We start from the raw sequence: 27318 nt of genomic DNA on the forward strand, positions 1-27318 counted from the left end.
CAGTCCTGTTAGGAATCATTGTAATTTAGACCCTGGTGTAAGGCTCTGATAATCAGCCTTCCTCAGTGTTGAATTTTCAGACCATCTGCTACAACTTTTCTCTGGACTTGTGGGCTCTTTAGTAGTCTGTCGCGCTAATTTCTATATCCTATTATTTTGATGGGTTCCCCATGGTGCTCAGCACAGGCTCAAATGGCTGTACAGCAGCTGTCGTTTCCTTCACTGCTCAGTCAGTTCTAAGGTTCACACCAGCCTCTACTTTGCTCCCTCCATGCTACCATCAGTGGCTGAGCACATAGCCATTATGTCCCTAACCTCTGGAAGTCCCTCAACCCCTCAATCATCCCACTCTTTATCTGTCTTTAAATCCCACCTTAAAACCTACCTCTTATGGTCATCACTTATGGTCACTTCTCTCACTCCCTTCTCTCTTGCTCTGTGTCCAACCTCACCACTGTGAAGAACTCTGAGGTGTTATCCTACATGAAGGGCGTTATATAAGTTATATTTGTTATTGAATGAGATTGATAGATTTCTTGTGGATAAAGGGATTAAGGGATATGAGGATAAGGCGGGTAGGTGGATTTAAAATAGATCAGCCATGATCTTATTGAATGGCAGGGAAGGCTCGAGGGACCGAGGGGCCTACTCCTGCTCCTAATTCTTATGTTTTTATGTTCTTATGTTGATGTTATTGTTACACTGTGACATCTGATTTTGTACCTTTTCACCTCTTTAATCTAAAATGTTTATTCATACGGATTACAGAGACATGGATACAAAAATAGAAAGGGAAGACATGGTCTCAAACATTAACTGTGCCATTATAATGCAGGGACACATATGATATTAAACTTGCTTTGGACCAGTCTAACTCAACTGCACTCAGTTACACTCCATCTGCTCACTGTATTCAGGAAAAGCAGGACTAGGTTTAAAATGAAAAAGATCAAGGAGACTAAAGATTTTTTTTTTTTTTTCAAAAACTTAGTAGATACATGGATCAGCATCCCAGCAAAAAATCAGTCAATGTTGCTTCATTTAACTCCTTCAAAACTAGCTGGATACTTAACTGTTTATAGAGGCAACATTGGATGAACAGTAGAAGCCTGTTGTAACATGGGTTGGTTTATATAAAGTATGGACCCCATTCACTGTGACTCCAAGCAGCCGACTGGTTCGTTCCCACTCACTGGCCAGCTCTTGTACTAAAAAATGACTGACATGTCAGTCACCTGGTTACCACTAATGCCACTTCCTGGGTGTAGGACGTGATGTCAACCTGATGGCTCGGAAGTTGGCCATTATTTTTGGCACAAGAGCAGGTTGGCTACATACCATACAGAGTGGATGCTGACATCTCCTGACTGTTTATCGCGGTCCCATGTAAGTCGGTTTCAGATATTACGAAGCTCAGCTACTAACAAGGCTCCACTGACGTTAGTTACAGAATGAAATGACCGAATGCTCCATGGAACACTATGATTTCTGTGCTGCTGTACTGGGGGAGGGGGGAGAGATTAATGGTGGCCATCATGACACTTATCAATTAAATTGATAGTGATCCAAATCTACCTCCAACTTTCAAATAAATTGCCAGCTCATCGCATTGTTCTTTATGCGTCATTACTGATGCAGAATAGCTGCCGCATCTAATAACAACATTCGCCTCATTTCTAATCAATTATACGTTGTAAAGTGCTTCAAGACATTTCTTTTAACAGTGAAAGGTAAATTTAAACTATATAAAGAGAGGATGAGGCAGAGGGATTGAGGCAGTGAATTCCAGAGCTTCTTCATTCAAACCTCTCTTGCGAACATTCCAAGATACCCACCTTTAGTATTCAACAATAACAACAACTTGCACTTATATAGCACCCCTCATTCAGGGCAGCGTCCCAGAGCGCTTAGCTCTCAATTTATGAGCTGCGCTGAGCAAAAATATTTGAAAATATTTTTCTCATGTTGAGCAAGTTGTTTTTAAGCGTGACTTACCAGACCCCTCTCGTTGTGCAGTTTTGTTCTGACCGACAGGCAACTAGTGGCATCATTATGGAACCTTAATTCTGAAAAATATGGGAAAGATTTATAATATATAATATTCACAACGACTTCCTTTGGAGTGTGCAGAGTTTCATGGAGTGGGCGATCTTCCTTTGCATTTATGGCTCCCAATTGTCCCCTTGGCAAATATTTAACTGTGATTAGAACAGGATACAAACGATGCTAGCTAACAGCAGATTTCATTATAGTGTTTAGCCTATCAATTAAGGGGTAAAAAATCTTTGCATGAATTTACTACTTTTTTTACTCAACCAAGGACGTATAGAGATTCCATTGTGTCTCACATCTTATTACCTATCCCCATTAAAGAGCAAGTACTATGAATCTACTTAGCCAAATTATTCACGTGACGGAAGTGCAAGGCATTGGGATTAAAATATCCGCCAAGAGCTAATGAACAGGCACAATGGCCTAAATGTTCCTGTTGTCCTATGTTCATACTGAAGTAGCGCTCAACACAAAGATGATACACTCTCCTGGAAAAATGCCAACACCATCGTATAAGACCTCACAGGAATACAGACCCTGACAAAGGCTATTCAGCCATCAAGCCCGCTCCACCCTTTTATTGGTTCATATCAGCTTTTTATCCTTCTAAGCTATTCCTCACCTTTTTTCTATATACCTTAACTTCACAAGTACCTATGCATCCCCCAGTTAAGAAGCTGCATTGATCCTGCATCCATGACGCAAAACCCTTTGTGTGAAGAAAATACTACACACTTAACCTCTTAACTCTAATTTTAAGGTTATGTTGCAGACCGCACTCTTCACACTCAACAATACACACAACAATACACCCAATAAACCCAAGCCTTAGGACACAGAATCACGTTTATTGATTTCTATGAAGTATTACAATTCCTTTCAGCACCAACAACCTCTTTGATATTTTCTTTATTTGTTCAACTCACTGCATGGATTCTTCTTTCACTCAGCCTGACCAAAGTAAATTGCTCTGTTTATATTATACATTTTAGTGTTGCTTTTTGAGATGTTGGAATACCAAGACGAGCTCAAAAGACCACATACATTGTGGTTAAAATTATGAATATCTACTGTCAAGCTCAATGTTATCTGGCAGTCGTTCGTTCACTAAACTAGCCGGTGCAGTTGGCTGAATATTTCAACTTTCACATGAAAAAAACTCACTACCTCTCTGAGTAATCACCTGTTGCATCGATATCTGTAATCTCTCTAGCACACAACTAAAAAACAGAAGTGATTTGCACCACACACAGACTAGCTGTTTTCCCTTGAACTTTAGGAATTTTAAATTTCAGTTCTAAATGATAAGTAGCAATGCGTATTGAAATGTAAAAAAAACAGAAGTCGCTGGGAACACTCAGCAGGTCAGGCAGCATCTATCGAGAAAGGAAAGTGAGTCAACGTTTCGGGTCCACGACCCTTCATCAGAACTGGCGAACTGGGGTTCTGACGAAGGGTCATGGACCCGAAACGTTGACTCACTTTCCTTTCTCCATAGATGTTGCCTGACCTGCTGAGTGTTCCCAGCGACTTCTGTTTTTGTTTTCAGATTTCCAGTCTCTGCAGTATTTTGAGTTTTGTCTATTGAAATGTAGTTGTCCTGTCCATGGGCTGGTTTTGTGCTTCAGAGGATGGAGAGAAGAAAAAATAGGTTGTTGGTACTGAAAGAAACTTTAATACTTTACCCACAATGGTGGCATTTGGTAAAGTGTCACATCAATACAGCCAATTGGCCTACTTCAGAGAATTGTAACTTTGTGGGGACACTTAAAATGAAAGTTAACATTTTTACCATTGACTTGTACAAGTCCTATCCTAGGCATACAAACTCAGAGTAGCCTCCAACAAAGATTAATTGTTATAACAATATCAGTTCCACAAGTATAGGCCTGCATTACTCTGCCATGTTCCATTAAGTTGTTCGATTGTTTGAATCTACTCCACTGTTAAATAGTGCTGTTTGTACCCATTACATAGGAAAACAGTTGCAGTATTTAGTTACAAAGGGTCATTTAACCTATCGAGCCCTCTCTGCCACAGACCATTCTGTGGTAGTAAGTCCAACCACCTCTTCAAATCCCACATCCATGTCTTCTCACCATACAGTATTTCTACTCCCCACATATTTATCCACCTTCTTCTTGAATCTTTCATTCCATCCCTTTCTGGAGCATTTGATTCCAAAATCACATTACTCTGTGAGTAGAGACTCATTCCAGCCACGGTGCTAACCATTTAGACTTAAGGTTACGTCCTCTAGTAATTAATTGGTCCACAAGGGGGTTAAAAAAATACTCTCTGTTTACTTTGCAGATTGATTTCATAATCTTGAGTAACAGTTAAATCCACCTTAATTTCTTCAGCTCCTGGGAATACCCCCAAACACATCCAACCTTTCACTATAATTTACGATTTTCATTCATGTTATCATCCTTACAAGTTAGCATTAGTGACTCTTTTTGCCTCTTTCTCACTTTCTTTCTCTCTACAAGAAAGTATTCCATCTCCCCCCTTCCTTTCCAAACCAAAAGACATGGTTTGTCGATTGTTCCCTCAAGAATATTTTGTTCCTAGTGGCACGATTTAGGCAAACAGCAACCAGAATTTGACTCTTACCTGTTGTTATTCTTTGGAAAATGACTGGAATGGGATCTCTTGTGACTAGCACGTCATCATCATTCTCGGAATTGGACACATATGTATTGTCTGAAAGGGAGAAGATGACAATGTATTAGATTATTTCAATCTGGAATAATTTTGCATGTTTGTAAAGAATCCCATTTCAATGTGACATGATATTGTATACACATTTGCTCTTAGGAATGTTTTCCTGACAAAATAGTGCCTTAATTACCAGCCAGCAAAGAAACGGTATGTTTTCACTATGTACCAGTGAGAGGCTGCACAGTCTGATCTCAGCCCACATTGATTTGGGTTTCAAACAAAAAAAATTCCTAAGTTTCCACTGACAACCCAGTGCCTGGTCCAAATACCTGGTGTAATAATGAGGTACACACAATGAGATGTTACCCAGGTCTGTGAATAGTTAATTGATCTCAGCAAGGCAGGCAGTAGAGGTGTTTCATTTGGTTTCCTGGACCCAAATAGAGCAAAAATCGGATGAAAAGTCATGTGAGAAATGTCAGACTCAACTGTGATGCCCTCTACAGTCGAGAGACCTGCCAACATTCACTGTCCCATTTACAGTGCACATGAACAATAGCTGTCTCACACCTCAGACCGCCGAGACCCTCATACACGCGTTCATAAAATCCAGGCTCGACTACGCAACCACGCTGCTTGTTGGCCTCCCCAACTCCTCCCTCCACAGGCTGCAGATCATCTAGAACTCTGAAGCCCGTGTCCTCTCCCGCACCTGGCTCCACGACCCTGTCACCCCCATCCTCACCCGACCCCACTGGCTTCCCATCACAGAGGATACAGTTCAAGATCATTGTCCTCACTTTGAAAGCCCTCCATGGCCTTGCACCCCCCTACCTCTGTGCCCTTCCTAATCCCTACCAACATACCCGCTCCCTCCACTCAGCGGCATCCGGCCTGCTTCATGTCCCCCGCCTCACCATTGGCGTGTGAGCCTTCAGCAACTCTGCCTCCACCCCCTGGAAATCCATCCCGTAGTCCCTCCACCTTGCCCCCTCCCTTGCCTCCTTCAAGACCCGTCTCAAGACCCTCATCGTTGACCATGCCTTTGGTCACCCTCCTTTCACCCCCTGCCCTCCACCCTCCCCGATCCCGACTCTCAGCTCGGGTCTGAAACACTTCATTGTCCAGTGCCTTGGGACGTCCTCCCAATGTGAAAGGTGCTATACAAATGTAATGTTGTTGTTGTTGTAGCTAGTTGGGCGGTACCATAGGGCAGCCAGCACCCATGGAACTGCACTACACCATGTGTTCAGACCATCTCTTTTCATAGAATGAAACCTAGAGTTTGTACTGGATATGAAAGGTGTTCATGATGTGGCTGTTAATGAGTCAGTGTAGTTCTCACTCACTAACTAGTTCTGAGGTGAGGAAAGGGAGAATTAACCCTGACCCAATGAGGATACAGAGATAGTTTACAGTGTGGAGCATATGTATAACTCACATTAGTGCTGAAGATAAAGGAAGAAGCCTCGACTCATTTCTGACAGGTTGACAAATACCGTAGGTTTTTGGAGTTTGTTTTAAATGAAAGTTGTATCAATCTGTATTAATTAATATTGTTTACAAAGGATTCAGTATTAAGAGATAGAATTCAGATGGATTAGTCCATAGACTACACAGATGGACAACAGTCTGTACTATGCTATCTTTTAATACAATAGTTCACTCACAAACACAACCTGTGGAGTCCTGTAGCTCAGTGGTTAGAGCGTTCGCTTTGCAAGCGAGAGACCTGAGTTCAATTCCAGGCAGGGGGAAACCTTGGGCAAGTTTCCTTATCCACACGCCTAATAATAATCCCTCCAAAAACAATAAAATTGGTCATTTTCAATCTATGACTGTTTGTGGGACATTGCTGTGCGCAATTGGCTGCCGCGTTCGCCCACAAATATACAGTCAATTCACTTTACAGTGTGTTCTGTGAAGCGCTTTGGGAAGTCCTCCCGACGTGAAAAGCGCTATATCAAATGCAAGGATTATTATTATGTCAAGTGATCTCATAGTGTGTACAACATCAACAACTTGTACTCCACGCAGGGTAGAGTCTCAGAACGCTTAACAGTTAACGCCTGATTCCGAGCTGGGGGGTTGGGGGATGTGACTTTTGCAGAAATCAAGCTTTTAACATTGCACTTACTCACTCTCTGGAAGATACAATGGGATACAAATTTCACCTGGTGTATGTTTAGTCTATTTACTTAATATTTTAGAGCATCCAGAATTTGGCAAATTCTTAAAATGAATTTAGGCACTACAGAAAAACAGCTTCAAACTTAAACCAAATTCAAGAATTTGGCAAATTCTAGACATTCTGAAATGGTATATAAATATAGTAAATCTAGGCCCAGGTGGAATTTCTCCCCAATTATGTCTCCTTTGTGCCATAATGTTCTGAGCTGACCGCAGCAGGCTCGAGTTGTCTGTGGCTGTACAATAACAAAAACGTCAGTTGCACAATGAAATCTGCCAGCTACACTTAAAACAATAGCAGCAGCATAAAAGTTAGATGTGCAATCTATAGATCAATAACCTTACTATTGATCGTTGTCAACCAAATGGAGCTTGTAATGAATTGGAAACTTTTTTAACAGCTAAATCATAAGAAACTGCTACTATTTGCCTTCAGAAAAATCAGTTGATTTATGAGGCTTTCCATCTCATGGTTCAGAAATGGAATTGAGTTCTCTATGACCAGCACAGAATGAATGCAGAAGCACTGGATTTTTCCAGAGCCTTGGTTAGGACAAAGCATCCTAGCCTCAATGAGAAGCTGGTTTCTTATGGTGTGTTTGGTGAGCTGCTGAAATGGATTTAAATATAGGGTTGTGACAAATAGGGTTTGTTTATTTATTGTAACACAGGGCTCATTAGGGAGATACACATGGTGACCACACTTTCCTTCTTGCCTTCATTAATAACCCTGGTGGATGTCATTAAAAGTGATGTTTGTTCTTTTTCCTGCAGGCATCAGACAGTGGATTACTTGCCATCTGAGGAACAAACCAAGACCAAATCTGTATAGCGTGGCAGGGAAGGGGAGGGCAGACAGAAGGTACCTTACCTGCAGTGCTGACAGGACCAAGTCAATAACTCTACTGAGAAAGAGTGAATGCACCATTGCTCACCTATCTTGAAAATTTGAAGGATGGAAGCTATCTTCAGCACAGATCCTCAACTCATTGCTTTGATAATCACACCTAATCTGCGCTGAGGCAAGCAAGTGCTGAAAATGCCTGCAAAAGCTCTTGCATTAGTAGTATCCTTACCTTTACTAGTCATCGTCAGTACACTCACTGTTCTTCAAACTTCTCACTACTGAGTGAGGAAATATTATCATAATAATCCTCGCATTTGGTGTCGCACCTTTCACCTCAGGAATCACATTTCACATCCTAAACAGCTTCACAAGTTTTTATTGTGAAGTGTAATGACTGTGTATATGGGAGCTGAATGTTAGCAGTCAATTGTGCATAGTAGTGTCCAACAAACAGCCATGAAACAAATGACCAATTTTATTTGGAGAATTGTTGGCCAGGACAGCGGGGGAAATTCCCTTCTCTTTTCGAATATAGTTGTCTGAAGGACCTCTGATAATGCAACACACCCCAGCACTGCATTGGAGTGTCATCTTAGACTATGTGAGTTCAACTGTCCACGGGTAACCACCCTAAGTGGTGAACCCACCACTTCTGACTTAAGGGTGCTACCAACTGAGCCACACTGACACACTTGTATCACTTGTTTGGTAGATAGCCAAGAAAACACATCTCTTGTTTCCAGATTCACAGACCCAAAATCAAATATAACAATAATCCTTGTAATTGATATAGCGCCCTTCATATCATGAGGACATCTCCAATCACTCCGCAGGATTTATTGTACAGTGTAGTGACTCTATTTTGTAGGCTCTGACAGCAGCAACTTTCACGCTGGATAGCATCTCCGAAAGCTGAGCAAGGGAGAAGGGGACGTGACCACAGGTGCAGTCAAAGAGGCAGAACTTAAGATGGGATTTAAAGATAATTGGGAGGGCGAGGCAGAGGGATTGAGGCAGTGAGTTCAAGAGGTTAGGGGGTTACTGGCTGAAGGCACGGCCTCTAATGGTGGAATAGAGGGGTATAGCAGGCCTGTGTTAGCTGAGCGAATGGGCGGGCCGAGCATTAGGGTCCGAGGAGGAACAAGTGGGTCAATCTGCTCCTGACTGTGAAAGCCTCTCCTACATAACGTTATTGTATGAGGAAGTTCAAAAACAGATCTGAGAGGTATGAATGAAGAAGGCCCTTTTTGATCTTATTCTGTCAAAATGTCCACACCGCCCTCTTCCCATTTCAGCATCGAGCTACTTCTTAAACGAGGCAAGAATTTTGACCTGTCACCCTTCCTGTTTTGACAATTGTGAGTAATGAATGAAATCAACATCCCCATGTCTCTGTCAAATCTCCCTCCCATCCTTAGTTCTACCCTGGCAGTTGAAGCAGAAAGCATCAATGCAATTAATAGGAAACTCAACAGACTAGTTGGGGGGAGTTACGCAGACTGTACAGCACTGAAACAGGCCATTCAGCTCAACTAGTCAATGTGGTATTTATATCAGCCCACAAAATATACTTGACAGTATATTCTGTGAAGCGCTTTGAGACGCCTCGAAGACATGATAAGGTGATATATCAAATGCAAGGATTATTATTGTATACCACACGAGCCTTCGTCCCTTTGTAATCGTCTCTCCCCCCTCCCCTTTCCCATACTCCTTTCATCAAAACAACAAGTTTCCTCACAAATTCATTCATGCTTTCTGCTTCAACATTCCGCAAGTGAGTTGTGTGAGGGCTATAAGGAAACCGAAAGAGTCCGAACAAACTTTATAGAAGCTGAGGGCCCCTCCTGAGCCTCTGCTGATTCTGAGAAAGAGCTCATGGATCGACTTTGGAGAAAAACCTATTTACTCCACAATTCTGAGAAAAGAATGGGAACTATCATTCTTATTCTGTTATTGTACCAGATATCTGGCAATTGTAAGCAGCATGAGTGCTGGGCCTCAAAGAAAGTGGCAGCATGTCCTTGAAGTGCCTGGTACAATCCCCTCGATATGGAAGTGATAGATGTTGTTACAGATTCCTGTGCTTGGTATGCACTAATGAGGACAAAAACTATTAACAACTTATATGGTTACTATCATTCCATTAGAATTGATTCCCAACAGTCTATCCCAAAAAGTTAATAGGTGATTATCTAGTAAGAAGATGTCTTCCGTGTTTATTAAGAAAGTATTTTATGACGAACTCTTGATTTTAAACAAAACCTGAATGCCTTCATGGTTAGGACATTGGTGATGCATGCACATACCCTGTGTAGTAAGGTGCTTTGACAACCTTTCTGGCAGACATTGTGCAACAATAATTAAAACTTTAATCTATATGTTGGTTAAATATTTATGCTGGTTAAGATAAGGGATCCAACTGCTGGTTAATGAAACAGCTTTTCCACCCAACGTGGGACCTGCTGGAACAGGTAGTACATGGCCCAGATGCAAAGTAAACATCAACTCATTCTGGATAAATGCTGCGTCTAAACCACAAAATTCAGAGGAACACTCCCTCCTCCGCCTAATGTGAATTTTTCTTTTTCCCACAATAAACAAGATTATGCTTAACAATAATAATCCTTGCATTTGATATAGCTCCGTAGCACATCATTGAAATGTCTCAAAGCGATTCACAGAACATATTCGTAAAGTGAATTAACTGTGTATTTTGTGGGCGAAATGTGGCAATTGTGCACAGCAGTGCCCCATAAACAGTCGTGGATTAAGTGACCGCATTATTATTATGTTTTGAAGGCTAATGTACAGCAGCTGATCCCCTCTAAACACACACACACAAAGAAAAAATATACACAAACACAGATATATGCACACACACACATTGATCTCACAATGCCTGAGGAATGCCTTAGCAGTGATATCTGTAATTCAGCATCAGTTTGAGGCATATTCTATGCAATAGATAAGCACCAACAATGAATTAAGATTGAACTTCATTGTTAGTGAAATGATCAACCTTAGTGCATTTTTTTTTAATCAAACTCACTTTGTAAGAACCTAACTCCAGAGTTCCCCTTCACTTGATGTCAATCGTAAATATAATTGGCTTTCACTAAGTTTCCAAATCCAGGTACAAGAAACAGGAAGGTTCTAGCATGGACCTCTGCATATCATTCTCAATAATTCTCTCTATTTAACCTAATTCTACCAATGACTACTACCTGTTATTTCCCTTTGGCCAATTATTAACTTATGTCTCTATCTTACCCTTGGTACTCAGTGACAACACTTTGTAAAGAAGTCCCTTATATGCTACTTTGACAAAGGCCTTTGGAGCAACTACATCATATGGCTTCCCCCTGTCAAATTAGGTGTCACAACCTCAAAAATGACTTATGAGAGATTGTCTTGACAAGATCAATCCATCCTTAATCCATGCTGCCTATCATTTGTTGGGTTATTCCCATACAGATAATTTTCCATTCCTTTTTCAATTATTTAGGTCAAGCGAAATGGTCCTTTAGCCATGCATGATCAGACAACTTTCTTCAATAGTTTCATGAATTCAGTGTACGTTTCTGGGTGATTTTGATAGAAGGCAGGGGAATAAAAGGAAGATCCAGTAAAAAGCCAGAAAGCAAAAACACAGCTAAAAAAGAGCCTTTGCAAGGCTTTGGAATTGCAATTTAGTTGACATTATTTTCACAAATGGAAGCAAAACAAGTGATTTTATTCACAGATCAGAAGTCAAAACTAGCCTTCCAACCTGCAAATCCACATGTTTAACCCAAATTGAGATGCTGAGCTATCTGTTTGAATACACATGAAGTATTTTTTGCAAGACAAGGGTTTAGTGGCATACAAACTTGGCCACTCTATCCTCACAGCAGTAATTGGCATTGACAAGAGCAGGTCAACAGACCTCATCTCTGATGATCAGATAGGAGTCTTTGGCACTTGCAGTGAGGGCAGGGATCAGAGCCGAGAATGTGCGAGAGAATCACTACTAAACAGGACTACATTTACTGTATTTACTTCAAGCAAAGCATATAAATTGCACAAGACATTCAACATTCAGAACACCGCTACTGTGGAATAATATTTCACAGTTTGACACCCAATAATTAATAAGATGCAGCAACAATTTCTAGGTCCTCTTTTTTAAGCAGAATCAACATGCTTTGCCAGCAGCTCTGTAAAAGACATGCAAGCGGTTCTAATTGAATGAGACATGTTGGCTGGTGCAGCATCACTGGCCCATCATGAAGCGACTGTACAAGATCTATAGGACATTATTGCATGGCAAAAGCACTCCACGCTGTCCCTTACCAAACCAATCTTAATTATAGTTTGCATTTAAAGATGACACTTGGGTGCAGCACGTTGAAATATGTAATATGTCAATAAGGAATTCCCAGATATGTCAAAGGTACCCCTCCCTTCCTCCAAACACCACTCGCAGTGCAAGCTCTCTGAGACACTGTCTGGCGTGAAGGGCGCTATATAACTGCAAATTATTGTTGTTGTGGCTAGAAAAATACTTGACAAATGCAGAAATCCATCACGATGCTTAAAGATTTTTCAGACCAGGCTGAGTGCAAATTTCTTGTGTCTGGAATTGAATGTACACTCTCTCCCCGAAGGGACACACCCTGCCTACCTAATACAGTGTCAGGTGTAGTCTACCAAGACCCAAGCTTGAGGGCAGGGTGGCACCTCCAACACTTTTGGTATATTCCAAATCAACACTTTACAAATTTCTAATTTTAACCTGCAAGTTAAGACAAGTTAACTTGATTATGACTATAAGACACTGTTTCTGATGATGACTTGCAGGTATGTAGAATCCACTAACAGTTAAGGTGTGAATTCGGATGGAGAATTTTAAGGTTGGGTTTCTCTGAAGTGCTTGCTAACAGTGCTGATCAATGGGATTCCCCTAGATTGTTAATAAGTGAAACTCTTGTGCCAGTACAGTACTGATTTACAAAATGATTGTCGGCTTCCGTTCAGCACTGTATCGTTCAGTCAATGGATCTGCTGGCTGAACTCTGCTCAACAGCTTTGAGGGGATTTTCCAGGATGAAACCGTTGGCCTTCATAAGACTGCAGGGAACAACTGCATTAGCTTGGCTTAATTAGTAGCACTCTCATTGCTGGGTCAGAAGATTATGGGATCAAGCCCTACATCAGGATGTGACTGGCCTGCTTCATATCCTCACAAAATATTCCCCCCACCTTGGGTGAGCTTTTAGCCATTCTGCCTCTGCTGTCTGAGTCCCTCCAACTCGCTCTTTCCCCCAAGTTCAAGGCCTGAACTCCATCCCGCAGTCCCTCCATCTGCCACCTTCAAGACCCACCTCAAGACCCTCCTTTTCGAGAGTGCTTTTGATCTCCCTGCTTCCTCCCATGCCCTCTACACTCCTCCACCCTGACCCCCAGCTCGGATCCATAACTGTGTCTTTCCACCGCCTTGGAATGTCTTCCTGTCATGAAAGGGACTTCACAAATGTAATTTTATTGTTGCTGTTGTTGATATAATAGCAAGCAAGGGGTGCCTCAAACTGGAGCCTTCGCTAAAGAATACACCATAGTACTCTTCACACATTGCTGAGGAGGAAGTGGAGAGAAAGTGCTAATGGCGAACCTATAGAGATTACTCCATAACGATTACTATTCCACTTAGATGATTTACATACAAATAGTTCCTGAAAGCACAAACCAGCATCAAAATGATATTGTAACCAATTAAAATGGCATTGTTTATTCTATGAAACCATAGACCAAAACTCTTTCACTGTTCAATGACTGTAGAACCGCAATTGCTCTTTTGTGGTTTTTATTTCTGAAGTTCACGTTTTATTTCCTCTATCAAACCCTAATTTAAAAAAAATTAAAAGGTACATGGGTTTCAACATGCTGGATAATCCAACAGTTGAATGAGATGAAAGCCAGAGCTGGTTTTGTAACTAAAGTTGTCGGGACTTTGAGCTCACAGTCTAGGCTGACATTCCAATAGAGTTGGGGAACCCTGCATTGTCATAGGGTCATCCTTCAGATGAAACATTAAAAAATGCCATAGGATCATTAATATGTCTATCTGTTCAGTTGGATTTTATTGATCCTATGGCATTTTTCGAAAACAACAACAAATTACACTTGCATAGCACCCTTCACGCTGTTGGCTGGGAGAAATGGTTTCTCCCTGGCCAACAACAACAACAAAATTACATTTGGATAGCGCCTTTCACGTCGGGAGGACATCCCAAGGCGCTGGACAGACAGAGTTACGGACCTGAGCTGGGGGTCGGGATGGGGGAGGTCAGATGGGGAAGCAAGGAGATCGAAAGCACAGTCGAAGGGGAGGGTCTTGATGTGGGTCTTGAAGGTAGCGAGGGAGGGAACGAGATGGAGGGACTGCGAGATGGAGTTCCAGAGGGTCACTATGCTCCAGGTATACAAATACACAAACAGTACAATTTACAGCGAATCTCGTGAAGCGCTTTCAGACATTTAGGCAATCGGATAATAACAAACAACAAATTACATTTGATAAGGTGCTATTTCAAAGATGGAAAGTTCAAATGCAAAGATTATTATTATATTTTATTAGGTGAAAGAATGCTGATAAGAATACCACTTCTTTCTGTGCTGTAATGCAATGCTGGTGAACAACAACAACAACAACAACAAATTGCACTTATGTAGCTCCTTTCATGCTGGGAGGATGTTGGAAGGCACTCGACAGTCAAAGGTTTATTTCGAGATGGGGGATGGATTCAAGAGGGGTGGAAATATTTATTGAAACCAAAAGAGAACACACCGACATGCAAATGCCACTGTCAACTGAAAGGTCTCACATACGTGGCAGGGCGAAACCTTGGGCAAGTTTCCTTGCTCCACACGCCTAACAATAATCCCTCCAAAAAAACAAAAAAGAATAAATTGTTTATTTTCAATCCATGACTGTTTGTGGGACACTGCTGTGCGCAATTGGCTGCCGCATTCCCCCACAAATATACAGTCAATTCACTCTACAGTATATTCTGTGAAGCGCTTTGGGACGTCTAAAGACGTGAAAAGCGCTATATCAAATGCAGGGATTATTATTATTACGTCTAAAGGAAGCAGCAACATCTGCTCATCTTGCAGTAAGGGGTCATAGACTATTTCAACATAGGTTTCAACTAGCGCAGAGTTTGGGAGCTTTGATGCTTTAGAGCAAATTTAGCATCTGACATTAAGTGATAAAAAAATCCCAACATTAAAGCTAATGGAAGCACAATTTACGAGTACATTACACTGATGTACAAAGATCCTGTTATTCTTCATCTTTATTTCTAATGTACACTAATGCAGTTCATTTACTTTGTTGGAGTCAGCAACAACAACAAAATTACATTTAGATAGCGCCTTTCACGGTGGGATGGTCGTCCCAAGGCACTGAAGTTAGCACTTGTGGAAAATCGGGTGAAGAGGAAAGCTAACGACATAAGTACAACACATGCTCTTTCTTAGAACAAAGGTTGGTGCAAACTGCCCTGTCCTCTGCAGACAGGGCTTTTACACCAGATCCCAGCTGGTATTACATCAGCAAACACGCCACTCCTTCACTTCACTTCAGTTGAAAGTTAGCTTATGTCCAATGCGAAGATCACAAGAAAAGTTCGGATGAACAAGGCATTTGATCTCATCTTTCCAGAATATAATAATAATAATCCTTACATTTGATATAGCGCCTTATCATGTCTTCTAGATGTCTCAAAGTGCTTCACGGAATATACTGTAAAGTGAATTGACTGTAAATATTGTGGACGAAACACAGCAGCCAATTGCGCACAGCAATGTCCCACAAACAGGCGTGGATTGAGTGACCAATTTATTATTTTTTTGAAGCATTATTATCCCCAGAAAAGCGATCCGCCAATCGACTAACAATTGATTAACTTACTGCTAGGTAAACAGAGGCTTATAGAGTAAGGAAATTTGCCTAACGTTTCACCCGGCCAGGAACTGAACCCAGGTCTCTCACTTGTGAGGCGAGTGCTCTTACTACTGAGCTACAGGACTCCATAATAACAGCATCAAGCTATTTATTAAATCATGTTGTGTAGATGTCCCAAAGCACTTCATAGAAAATATTGTAAAGTGAATTTATTGTATATTTTATGGGTGAAACGCAGCAGCCAATTGCCCCAGAAGTGTCCCACACAGTCGTGGATTCAATGACCAAATTTTTGATATGTGATATTTGCGGGTTAAGTCAAGGTGTCCTCACCAACGATCCTCCAGATAAATTGTTATATGTTTCATGGCGGCTTGTCAATTGCCAAAAGTGGATTTTTTGGTAAAAGTCAATCAGTGAAAAATGAGTTGCTCCAAAATAAATGAATTCACTCAGCTTTATTTTCTGCTTCTGGGGCAATCCACACCTTAGACCAATTAGGGATGAAGTGAAGTTTGGTAAAATTGGGTATGGAGAGGGCAGATTTGATAGGCTGTTTGGCAGATAATTTGCCCAATAGAGTCCTGTAGCCCAGTGGTTAGAGCACTCGCCTCGCAAGCGAAAGACCTCGGTTCGATTCCAGGCAGGGTAAACATTGGGCAAGCCTCTTTACTCCACACACCTCTGGATCACTTTTCTGGGGGTAATAATTCCTTCCACAAAAATAGTAATAATAATAAATTGGTCACTCAATCCATGACTGTTTGTGGGACATTGCTGTGCGCAATTGGCTGCCGGATTCAACCACAAAATATACAGTCAATTCACTTTACAGTATACTCTTGAAGTGCTTTGAGACATTTTGAAGATGTGATAAGGTGCTATATCAAATGCAAGGATTATTATTATAATGGCAATTCGGATGCACCAAGACAGCAGAAAAAGAGGACACAGGCTCAGGATTACAAAAGGCAATTTTAGGACAGATACCAGGAAGTATTGCTTTACCCAGAAGTTAATTAACAACGAACAGGTTGCCAGCAACCGTGGTTGAAGCCACAACGTTGAACTCATTCAAAAGACAGTTTGATTCGATTATGGGGAAGATTGGTAGTGGTGGAAGGAAGGGATCAAATAGGCTGAAGGATGGTTTTGATCCAAATCCATTTTGTAATCTTGTGTGAGCCTGTGATGCGTACTCATTGCATCCTATTTGACTGACACTTAAATGTGTGCTCACAGGTGACCTCTGAACCTTGCAATAGTGCTCAGTTGATTTTTGAATCCTGCAACAGTGCTCAAAGGACCTTACAGCGTGTTATATGTGTGTAATATACTTCAGGATGCTTTCTTGGCAGCCAAGTATGTTACCTAGTGCCAGAATCACTTGCATTTGCTGCTTGCGATCAAAGGTTGAAAGGGTTGCTAAGAGTTATGCTGCTTTAAATAACCCTGTGGAGTTCTCCCCCTACTTTTAACATGAGCATAAAATCAGTAAATCAGTGGCAGATTTTTACTGATTTTCATCAAATGTACACGTTATTTTTGATTCTTTTTTTACTTCAATTTTCTTCCTTTTTGACACAAAAAATAGCCCTGAAATAACAATCCCTCAAGTAATATTGGTCATTCACTTTGTGGCTGTTTGAGTGAAATTGCTGTGTGAAAATTATTTGTTGTGTTCATGTATAGAAACAGTTTACAGTAAATACTGTGAAGAGCTTTGAAACAGTCATCAATAACAACTTATTTATATAGTGCCCTTAATCTAGATAGTATCTCAGAGTGCTTCAAAGACATGATAAGGTGCTACATCAAATTAATGGGTTGCCATTGTTACATTATTTCTTTGTTTTCTTAGAAATGTCAAGTCCTGTGACTCACTAATAAATTAATATCACATGCTTCCATCTCAGATCTGTAGTCTGGGAACAGACTTCAATGCAGTCGGGCATGAATCTGTGATTCAATGCAGCTGGCTGGTAAGTGTGCATGCAACAACCGATCACGACGTCATTTCCCAAGATTTAATGCAGCCGTTAAGTGCGGGAGTAATGGAGGCTAGGGGAGTGGCATTACGAGTTATGAGATGATTAATACAATTAATCAAAGAAATCAAAGTGGTTTTGATAGGAAACTGAATGGGATTCAGATGCATGTAAGACTTAAATGATTATACGATCCATAAAGATAAGACTTATGCAAGTTTTACTGTATCACAAAATAATTCAATTCCTCTTGCATTCTGTTCACAGTAGTTGCCCAGGTGGCAACTAAAGAGTCTGTCGATCACCCTTCAATAACTCTAAGGCATGGGGTCACCATTGCTTAGCAGAATACCCTAAGCCTAAATTGAACTGTCTGAATCATGTCCTTCAACTTGCAATGTGTTTTTAAATTATTAATTATCATTCATTATTCAGATGCATTTTTTCTGCGGTTCTCAAACTTCTGTTAAAATCTTGACTGTTAAAATACTGCAATGTTGGGAATCTTTCACATCAATTGGGTAATTGATGTTGATACCAAAAGTAAGAGCTTCAAAAAGAATTAAAATTGTGTTCCATGGTAATGTATTGCAATGTCAATTTTCAAAAAATATCATGAATATTAGTTTAATAATCTGTGATCTGTGATCATTGGAATAGATTAATTGATAGGAATGTACTCAGAGGTAGAGGGATCATGTCTCAATGCCTTAGTAGTTTAATTGCAGTCAGACAAGTCTGCTGAGCAACCATCACTACGGCTTTCACTGACCTTGTGGTTGACTTGCAACTGAAATCCATTGAGACCAACTGAGCTGCAGCCTCACAAGCACACATGAAAAGAGGTACAAAAACATTTGGAGGGGTATATATGCAGGACACTAAATGGATATCATTGAGGTGTGTGAGCCTAGCTCAGTGGTACTGATGGTGGCATGGGGAGAGCAGGTGATGCACAGCGAACCCAAGATAGCTGAGCGGGGGAATAGGAAAAGATCAGAAAGGTACAGAGGTGAGGGTGAGGACATTGAAATTGATCTTCTTGTAGATAGAGAGCCAGTGGACATTGCGGAGTGCGGAGTTTGGAGTGAGTGAGGATGCAAGTGGTGGAGCTTTGGGTAATACCATTTGATAAGAAAAGGAAGCTTCTCCTGGTATCCTTTTCAACAATCCTCCTGATAAAACTGGGCATTCACCCTTAGCTGTTTGTAGGACCTTTTCCTCACCAAATTGGCCGCAACATTTTTCTACAAAAAGAAACTTTACAATACTTAGTGTAAAGTCCTTTGTCATGTTTTGACACATAAGGTGCTACAAAAATGCAAGTTCTTTTTTCTAACTTTGTGTAATACACCGTGTTCTCTCCTCCATTGCAGAGCATAATACAGTATATGGGAGAAAATGATTTCCTGGTCTCTCTCTTACCTACACATATTGTGTCAACCTTCTGTGATTGTATCCAAGGACAAGAGTAGAGAGCCAACAAGTCAGCCCACTCACCCATCCTCCTGCTCCCCATCCCATTAACCTCCATAAAATGTCAAACAGGATTTTACTGGGAATATTCAACTCTGCCATCAGCAAGTCTGAGCTGCAGATATTTTTAGAAATCTGTCTGGGCTGATCAGACTGGGGCTCAGCGAATTGTTTCAAGATTGGGTCCGAGAGAGGCCTGCCACCTTGCCAACCCTGGCTCTGTCCAATCCTTAATACTTGGAGATTCATAATGTAGCATAAACAGGTTCACTTTTTGTGATGCATAGTATTAACCCATCTTTCTATTTCAGATGCTACTCAACCTGCCTTGCATTTCCGTCTTTTTCTACTTACATTGACAGCTTTCTTGGTATAAGATTGATTGCTAGGAAACGCACAATGGGTGAAATTTTGCTTGCCGCTAACTGCAGGGGCTTTAAAATTCTCAACTATCTATGGAATATTCCTGTAAGAAGTGCAAAGTGGTCAACTTCACAATAATTAACACTAGAAGGTCCAAATTCCACATTCCCAGCATTTATTTTTACAATCAATAATGTAATAGTAATCCACACATTTTATATTAATATTTTATTTTAATAATAATCCCTCCAAAAAACAAAACAATAATAAATTGGTCATTTTCAATCCACGACTGTTTCTGGGACACTGCTGTGCGCAATTGGCTGCCGGGTCCACCCACAAATAATACAGTCAATTCACTTTACAGTATATTCTGTAAAGCGCTTTGGGACATCTAGAAGACGTGAAAAGCGCTATATCAAATGCAAGAATTATTATTATTATTATTATTATATATGAAGTAACACAGGTCTGGGCTGGTGTGTGCTGCATTTGATGATCTCAGATGGACAAAAGGTTTAGGAACTGCAACTAGCCTCAGTGTTCTTAGGTTAGGAAGAGAAAATACAATGAGGGCCCCTTATCTCATACAGAGACAACCCCCAGTGTTCTTAGGTTAGGAAGAGAAAATACAATGAGGGCCCTTATCTCATACAGAGACAACCCCCACCCCCCCTCCGCCCCCATCCCCTTTGCTGGAAGATAGGTGGATGTACATATTAGGTAAGAACAATAGCTGCACAGTTGTACTGTAGTGTAGTAACTCTGAGAACTGTTCTGCATCTTCCATACAAAGAAGTTGGGGGAAAAACTGAAGGAGAAAAATTAGCAGTTAGCAGTTGAGAATAAAAGGAGACAACACTTTGGCTGGAGAGTGTTACAGGCCAATTGCACATTTCCAACAAGAAGATATTTAGAGAATGGCATACCTGGGTAATCTTCCGACACATGGACTGAATAGGACACTCTGTCGAGGAGAAAGAAAAAAAACGATTAGAACGAGCATAAAGCAATTTGCAAATACCACAATTAACCAGAAACATATTGGTCCTTAGTGAGCATTCGCCTACAAATATATAGTCACTACACTTTATAGTAGCAGTATCAGATATTAGCACTCATTTCAGGGTCAGAAGGTTGTGAGTTTAAGCCCCATGTCGTGACTTTGAACTCACAGTCTAGGGTGTGCTGCATTATTATAGGTGCCATCCCTCAGATGAAATGTTAAAGCAAGGTCTTGTCTCTCTGTTCAAGTGTGTATTAAAGATCACACATACGTGTATGTGTTTGTGAGTGTCTGTGTAAGTGTGTATATGTGTCTCTCTCTCTGTACGTATGTGTTTCTGAGTGAGTGTGTGAGTTATGTGTGAGAGTGTCTCTCTCCTCTGTACGTGTGTCTGTTTGTGAGCATCTCTGTGTGAGGGGGTCTGTGTCTCTTTCTCCTCTGTGTCTCTGTGTTTGTGAATGTGTCTGTGTGTGTCCCTGTCTCTCTCTCTCCTAAGCCTGTGTGTGCATGTCTCTTTGTGTCTATTTGTGTGTGTGTGTGTGTCTCTCTCTCTGAGAATGCGTGTCCCTCTGTGTCTGTGAGTGTGTGTGTGTCTCTGTGTGTGATGCTGAGCCCTGAGAAGCAGGAGGTATTGAGCTCTTGTAGCCCTACAGTCAGAACACTGGTCCTGAGTGCATGTTTTCGGGCAGATTTCCAGGCCCTTTGGGTCTACGCTGGTGTCGTTACCCCACCCCCAAATGGGCCACCCATTTTTTGTTAAAGAAAAACTATTTTTTTAAATTTGCGACAATCTAATACATGTTATTTCCTCATATTTCGTTTTTATCAATAAAGTGAAAAAATGTAGATTGCTTGTAAAATGTACTTCAACAGCCCCCGCAATTCCCTGCAAAATTTGGCCAAAAAAGTGGCCAAATTTCCCCGCAATTTCCCACAAATATTTTCTTAATTTCCCAGCAATTTTTGGCAAATATTTCAGCACTTTTCTTTGGCCCAGCTAATAATCCATCTCAATGACCGTACCTTCAGTCACTTCTCATCTACCCCACTAACTCCTACCCCGCCCGCATTCCCACTCCATCTCTGCAAAGCATTTCGAGATGTTCTCCCTCATGAAAGGTGTTATATAAGTGTACAATTGTGTTGTACAATTACAAGTTAAAACTGCATTTATTAATCAAAACCAGGTTGGTATTTGATTTTGTTTAATTAAAAAAATTGTCAATATTATAACGTTTGAAAACTATCCATGAGTTGGGTGCTCACTCAGTCATTTGCGGAAAAGAGCTGAAGGTTAAGACAACGGTAGGGACCTTACACAACAACAAGATTACATTTGTATAGCGCCTTCACTTCGGGAGGACGTACCAAGGCCCTGGACAGTCAGTGTTTGGACCCCAAGCTGGGGGCCGGGATCAGGGAGGGTGGAGGGCAGAGGGAGGAAGGAGAGTGATCAAAGGCACGGTTGAAGGGGAGGGTCTTAAAATGTGTCTTAAAGGAGGCAAGGGAGGGGGCGAGGCAGAGGGACTACGGTAAGGAGTTGCAGAGGATGGGGACAGAGTGGCTGAAGGCTTGCCCACCAATGGTGGGGCGGGTGAGGCGGGGGACATGGAGCCAGCCAGCGCCGGCTGAGTGGAGGGAGCGGGCAGGTTAGAGGAGGTTAGGAGGTCACGGAGGTAGGGAGGAATGAGGCCCTGGAGGGCTTTTAAGTTGAAGACCAGGATCTTGAACTGTATCCCTGTGTGATGGGAAGCCAGTGTAGTCAGGCAAGGATGGGGGTAATGGGGTCACGGAGCCCGGTGTGGGAGAAGACATGGGCTGCAGAGTTCTGGATGATCTGCAGCCTATGGAGGGAGGAGTTGGGGAGGCCGACAAGCAGGGAGTTTGCATAGTCAAGCCTTGATGTAATGAATGCACGTATGAGGGTTTCAGCGGCTTGCGGTGTTAGACAGTGGTGGAGCCGGGCGATGTTGCAGAGGTGGAGGAAGGCAGAGCGGGTCATGGCATGGATGTGGGGTAGAAAGGATAGTTGAGGGTCAAACAAGACGCCGAACGTCCGGACTAGCTTAGTAAGGTGAAGTGTGCATCCTCGGATGGTGATGCTGTCAGCGCCTGAGGTGTGGAGTTAACCATTAGCCACCACCAGGCTTTAAGCTCTGTGAGACTATCATTCAGGAGACAGAAGAGGTTCAAATCAGTTTACTCCTGGAATTTATAAGTGTCTCTAAAAAGCTCACTTATCATAAGCTGTCCAGTTTCATAGGAAGCAGAAATGCCGTCCTGTTAAGGTAATGAGGAAGACAATTTGTTTCTTTGGAGGAGACATGAATTGATTCTTTAAAAACGTTAGAAGAGACTTACATGGATGAACAAGCATCACAAAAAACTCACATTTGCTATCCCTGGATAGACCCTGCTGTGATCAATTAGCTGCAAACATCTTTTTATATATTGCAAAAGAAATATCCCTTAGAGACTAGTGCAAATTTTCCTTTCATTCTGTTTCTGTCTCTACTTTTACTCAAGAGGAATGCGTCTCATAAGGCCTGTGTATTATAAACAAGAACAAAATTGTTGCAATTCAAAGCATTCTCAGGAGCCACAAGGGAAATTAGGCGTTGGCTTGGCTCAGTCTCGCCTCCAGGGCAAAGATTGTCGAGTCAAGCCTCCATTTCAGGATTTGAGCTCATGCACCCAGGCTGACACTGAGGGAGATACTGTACTTTAGGCGGTTAATTGAGGTCACGTCCACCCAATTAGGTCTACATTAAAAACAAATAACACTAACCAATCATCCTCCAAATTAAGTAACAATGGTAATTGTTGCCTTTGATATACGCCTTATCACATCTTAGCGACATCTCAAATCAAGTCACAGAATATACTATAAAGTGAATTGACTGTATATTTTGGGGGCGTAAATACACAGGGTACTTGCAGCAAGCACGTGTTAGCATCATTGTAATTGCAACCTCTGCTATCCAGATAACAGTAATGGGAGACTGGGAGAAATCCTGAATATGAGACAACTTTACTCATGGTACTTTTCACAGTTAGTTGTATGGTAGAGTTCACAAAAATAAGTTATTAATGATTTTTCATGCATGTGCAAAAGTCTGAAGTCACCATGCTCCAGTGGCACAAGGCTTCATTGAAGGAGTCAGATCTCAAAGATCTGATGTAGGATTTGCACCTACATACACCCTTCTCACTCACAGGTAGGAGTGCTACAAACCGACACTCTGACATGAAAGCAGGAAGGACAGAATGACTCATGAGCTTTCTCTTTCAGCAGCAGCGGCCAGCCTCACAGATTGGGAAACATTTGTTACATTTCAGTAACTGCTCAAACACTGCAATAGGCAAATGATATTGCAAGAAGGGAACCATTTAGCAGAGCTATCAGCTGCTCACACCTGCCCTGCTCTTTCTGATCCAAATATGCAAAATCTCGTCCCTAAATAAAAACCAACAAGACGGCTACAAACAAAAATTTGAATAAGAAAACAGACGGTTTCTTTTTCTATCATGTGATTTCTGGGTGCATCGTCCATAACGGCTGATAGCCTCACCTGCTCGCCCACCTCCCCTTGACCTTGTGACTTGACTGGTGGCTGTGTGGTGCAGTCATTGCTCTGCCACTGTTAGGGCAAGCAGACATCTGCCGCTTTCACAAAGGAAGGACTCATCTAAAATGACCACACCTTTCCAGCAGTCATGAGTAACCGTCTGAAAATATTTTACATTTCCAAACACAAATGTTTTTTTAAAACAGTGAGAATTGAGACTCCAGTATATAACTGTTGTGGGACACTGAGATTCCACTATAATAATTCTTGCATTTGATATAGTGCCTTATCACGTAGTTGAGACATCTCAAAGCGCTTCACAGAATATATTATGAAGTGGATGGACTGTGTATTTTGTGGGCAAAACGCGGCAGCCAATTGTGCACATCAGTGTCCCACAAACAGTGTTGTGGATGCAGTGACCAAATCTTTTTTGAGGGATTATTACCAGTGGAAAGTGATCCGCCAATCGACTAGCAACTGGGTTCTTACTTACTGCTAGGTAAACAGAGGCATGCGGAGTAGGAAACTCGCCTAAGGTTTCACCCTGCCCAGGAATCATACCCGGGTCCTCTCACCAGGCGAGTGCCCTACAAGATTCCACTTACATATGGCTATATGTGCTAACAATATTATATTTTGTGGCACAGATATTATTTTCCTTGCCCCCCTCCCCTTTATTGGAGATTAATCCATTTATAGGATTTATTATGCTCTGTTGATTAACTGTTATGATCTGTGTTAGACGGCCAAACCTTGTCTTTAATATAGTGCCTTTAACATCAAGATGTCTCAAAACAATTTACAGAGAATTGCTGTCAAGGGTAGTCACTGTGCTTCTGAGGGGAAATACAGCTGCCAAGTCCCTCAAACAGTCAAGAAATGAAATGACCAATTAATCTGGAGGATTATTTGTCAAGACACCAGTGGAAATTCCTTTCCCTTTTCGAATACAACAACAACAACAACAACAAGATTCCATTTATAGAGCGCCTTTCACGTCAGGAGGACGTCCCAGAATAGTGGTAATGGGATCTTTAACATCTGCCTGACGTTATCCTTCATTCACCAAATTCAGCAAATTTATCGCTGTGCATTTATTGCACAGCAAATTGTATTTATTTGGTCAGTGAATCTTCTTCTGAGAATGTACTTTATTATTTAACATTTAATTATTACATTTAGCTACACACACAGAGCAACACATTCCCTTAATTTAGCAAATGGAGAATTTCAGCACTTGCTTTCCTTCCCCCACTTTTAATAAGCTCAATAATGTTTTTTTTACTTACTGAATCTTATTGCTGTTGTTTACAATTAAACTGACAACTCAATTCAATAATGAATCAAATAAATTACGCCTTCAACACAGTACTGAGGTATCTTGAAGTGAAAGAAAAATAGCAGAACGTGAAATTTCCTGTAAAGTTTGGCACTGTGTCACAACTGCATTTCAGTGTGACATAGCAATGTCCAGGATTGTGCATCTGACTACTCTCTACATTACACACAGCTGTACACATCTCTATCTCACATACACTTCAATTAATTTTCTTTGCCAAAATGCTATTTAATTCCCTCTTGAGTTTACTTGTGCTTGTGGCTTCAAGCGACACTTCAGGGCTTTGAGGTTACAGCCTCGGCTGACACTTTAGTGCTGGGGTTGTGCTGCATTGTCAGAGGTGCTGTCCTTTAGATGACAGGATAAACCAAGGTTCTGTCCATCTATACAAGTGGACGTTTATGATCCAATGGCGCTATTCAAACAGAGAAGGGAGTTCTCCCAGTGCTCTGGCCGACAATCATTTACACTTTACAGGAACTTCTGTGAAGCACTTTGAGACGTTTCACATTATAAGCCTATATATCAAATGCAAGTATTAATAGTATTTTCTGCCTCCCTAAATAGTCCAATCATATATTTTTCACTTACTACGTAAGTAATACATAGAACTACATAGAATATTATAGCATAAATACAGGCCTTTTGGCCTATCTAAAGTGTGGCGGTTTTGAAACACCACACAAGTAACTACACCTCTTCTAATCTTCTCCGTCATGAATACATAGTTTCCTCCAAAATAGATTGACACTTTCTGCCTCAACCAGAGTCCCAGCAGTCAGTTCCACTCAATTCAAAAGTCTCTGTTCACTTTCCCTCTTCTGAGCTCGAGTCTGTGCCCTCTCCTTATGGAGTTTAAAGTTATCTTAAATACATTATTAGGGTTCAATTGATTGAAGATGCTTTTTAGCATCTTCAGGACTTAAATAAGATCTCCCCCGAGCCTTCTACTCCACGGTGTGAACTCTGCCAGCTTCTGTAATCTCTCCTTGGAATTATTCTCTCCATTGTCTTGTGATATTGTAAACTACTCTACGTTACACGTGAGGTATTTCCATCTCGTCCTTCATGATCTGGCTTCCTCTTTCATTGAGCTATAGGCCATCCCCCCCAGCCCCCACCCCCTCGCTCCCCCACAATCACCCCCAGCTCAGGTGAAAACCCTGGACTTTCCAGTGCTTGGACATCCTCCCAACATGAAAGGCGCTATATAAATGTAGATTTGTATTTGTCTTGTGTATTGTAATTGGTTTTGTTTCAATTGCAGTCACAACACATAACATTTACAGCAGCCTCGACTCCAATTTCTTCAGTGATGGTGAATATGTATGACAACTGGAAAATAATTATTTCAAAACAACAGCTTAGCTGGTAATTGCGGTGGTGCTTATTTTTTCCTGTCCCTCTCAACTGAAACACTGAAAATGACTGTTGACTTCATCTGGAAGAGTTCTGTGATTCTCCACACATAAAGGCTGTGATCATCCTGCAGGGAGGGGAAGCTGGGTTATGGCAACAGTGTTTAAACAGTTTAAAAGCAGCGAACATAAGGGACTACATTCGTTGCGGTACAAGTTTGAGTTTATCCCGATTCGAAAATGGGATTTGGCATCAAAGATACCGCATTGCCACTCACTGTATTGTCACCAAACTGAGTGGCACTGCCACTCACTGTACTGTCATAAGAACATAAGCATTTGCTAGGCAAAAGATCATGGTCTAGTTCACCTTCCACCATCCCAGCATCACTTAACATGTTGTATCCCAAACTATATACTGTATCCTGAGATATTGTTTTCTAGCAGAAATCTTATCTCATTTGTTCTTGAAACAAATGGCATTTTCTGCTTCCACTGTCTCTCCAGGGAGC

At 41.4% G+C, this 27318-nt stretch overlaps 1 protein-coding gene across 3 annotated transcripts in view; it reads right to left on the reverse strand.

Annotated features, from left to right (window-relative positions):
• Positions 1–27318, reverse strand: part of parp8 (poly (ADP-ribose) polymerase family, member 8) — a 169832-nt gene that overhangs the window by 89703 nt on the left and 52811 nt on the right. For all 3 annotated transcript variants that reach the window (XM_007892207.2, XM_042335361.1, XM_042335349.1), the window contains 3 exons: positions 20461–20498; positions 4669–4758; positions 1996–2066 (listed from right to left, as the gene is read on the reverse strand). In XM_007892207.2, the coding sequence (XP_007890398.1) occupies positions 1996–2066; positions 4669–4758; positions 20461–20498 (199 nt within the window). The remainder of the gene's footprint in view (positions 1–1995; positions 2067–4668; positions 4759–20460; positions 20499–27318) is intronic.

This window comes from Callorhinchus milii, unplaced genomic scaffold (assembly GCF_018977255.1).
Source record: "Callorhinchus milii isolate IMCB2004 unplaced genomic scaffold, IMCB_Cmil_1.0 Scaffold1, whole genome shotgun sequence".
Lineage (NCBI taxonomy): Eukaryota > Metazoa > Chordata > Chondrichthyes > Chimaeriformes > Callorhinchidae > Callorhinchus > Callorhinchus milii.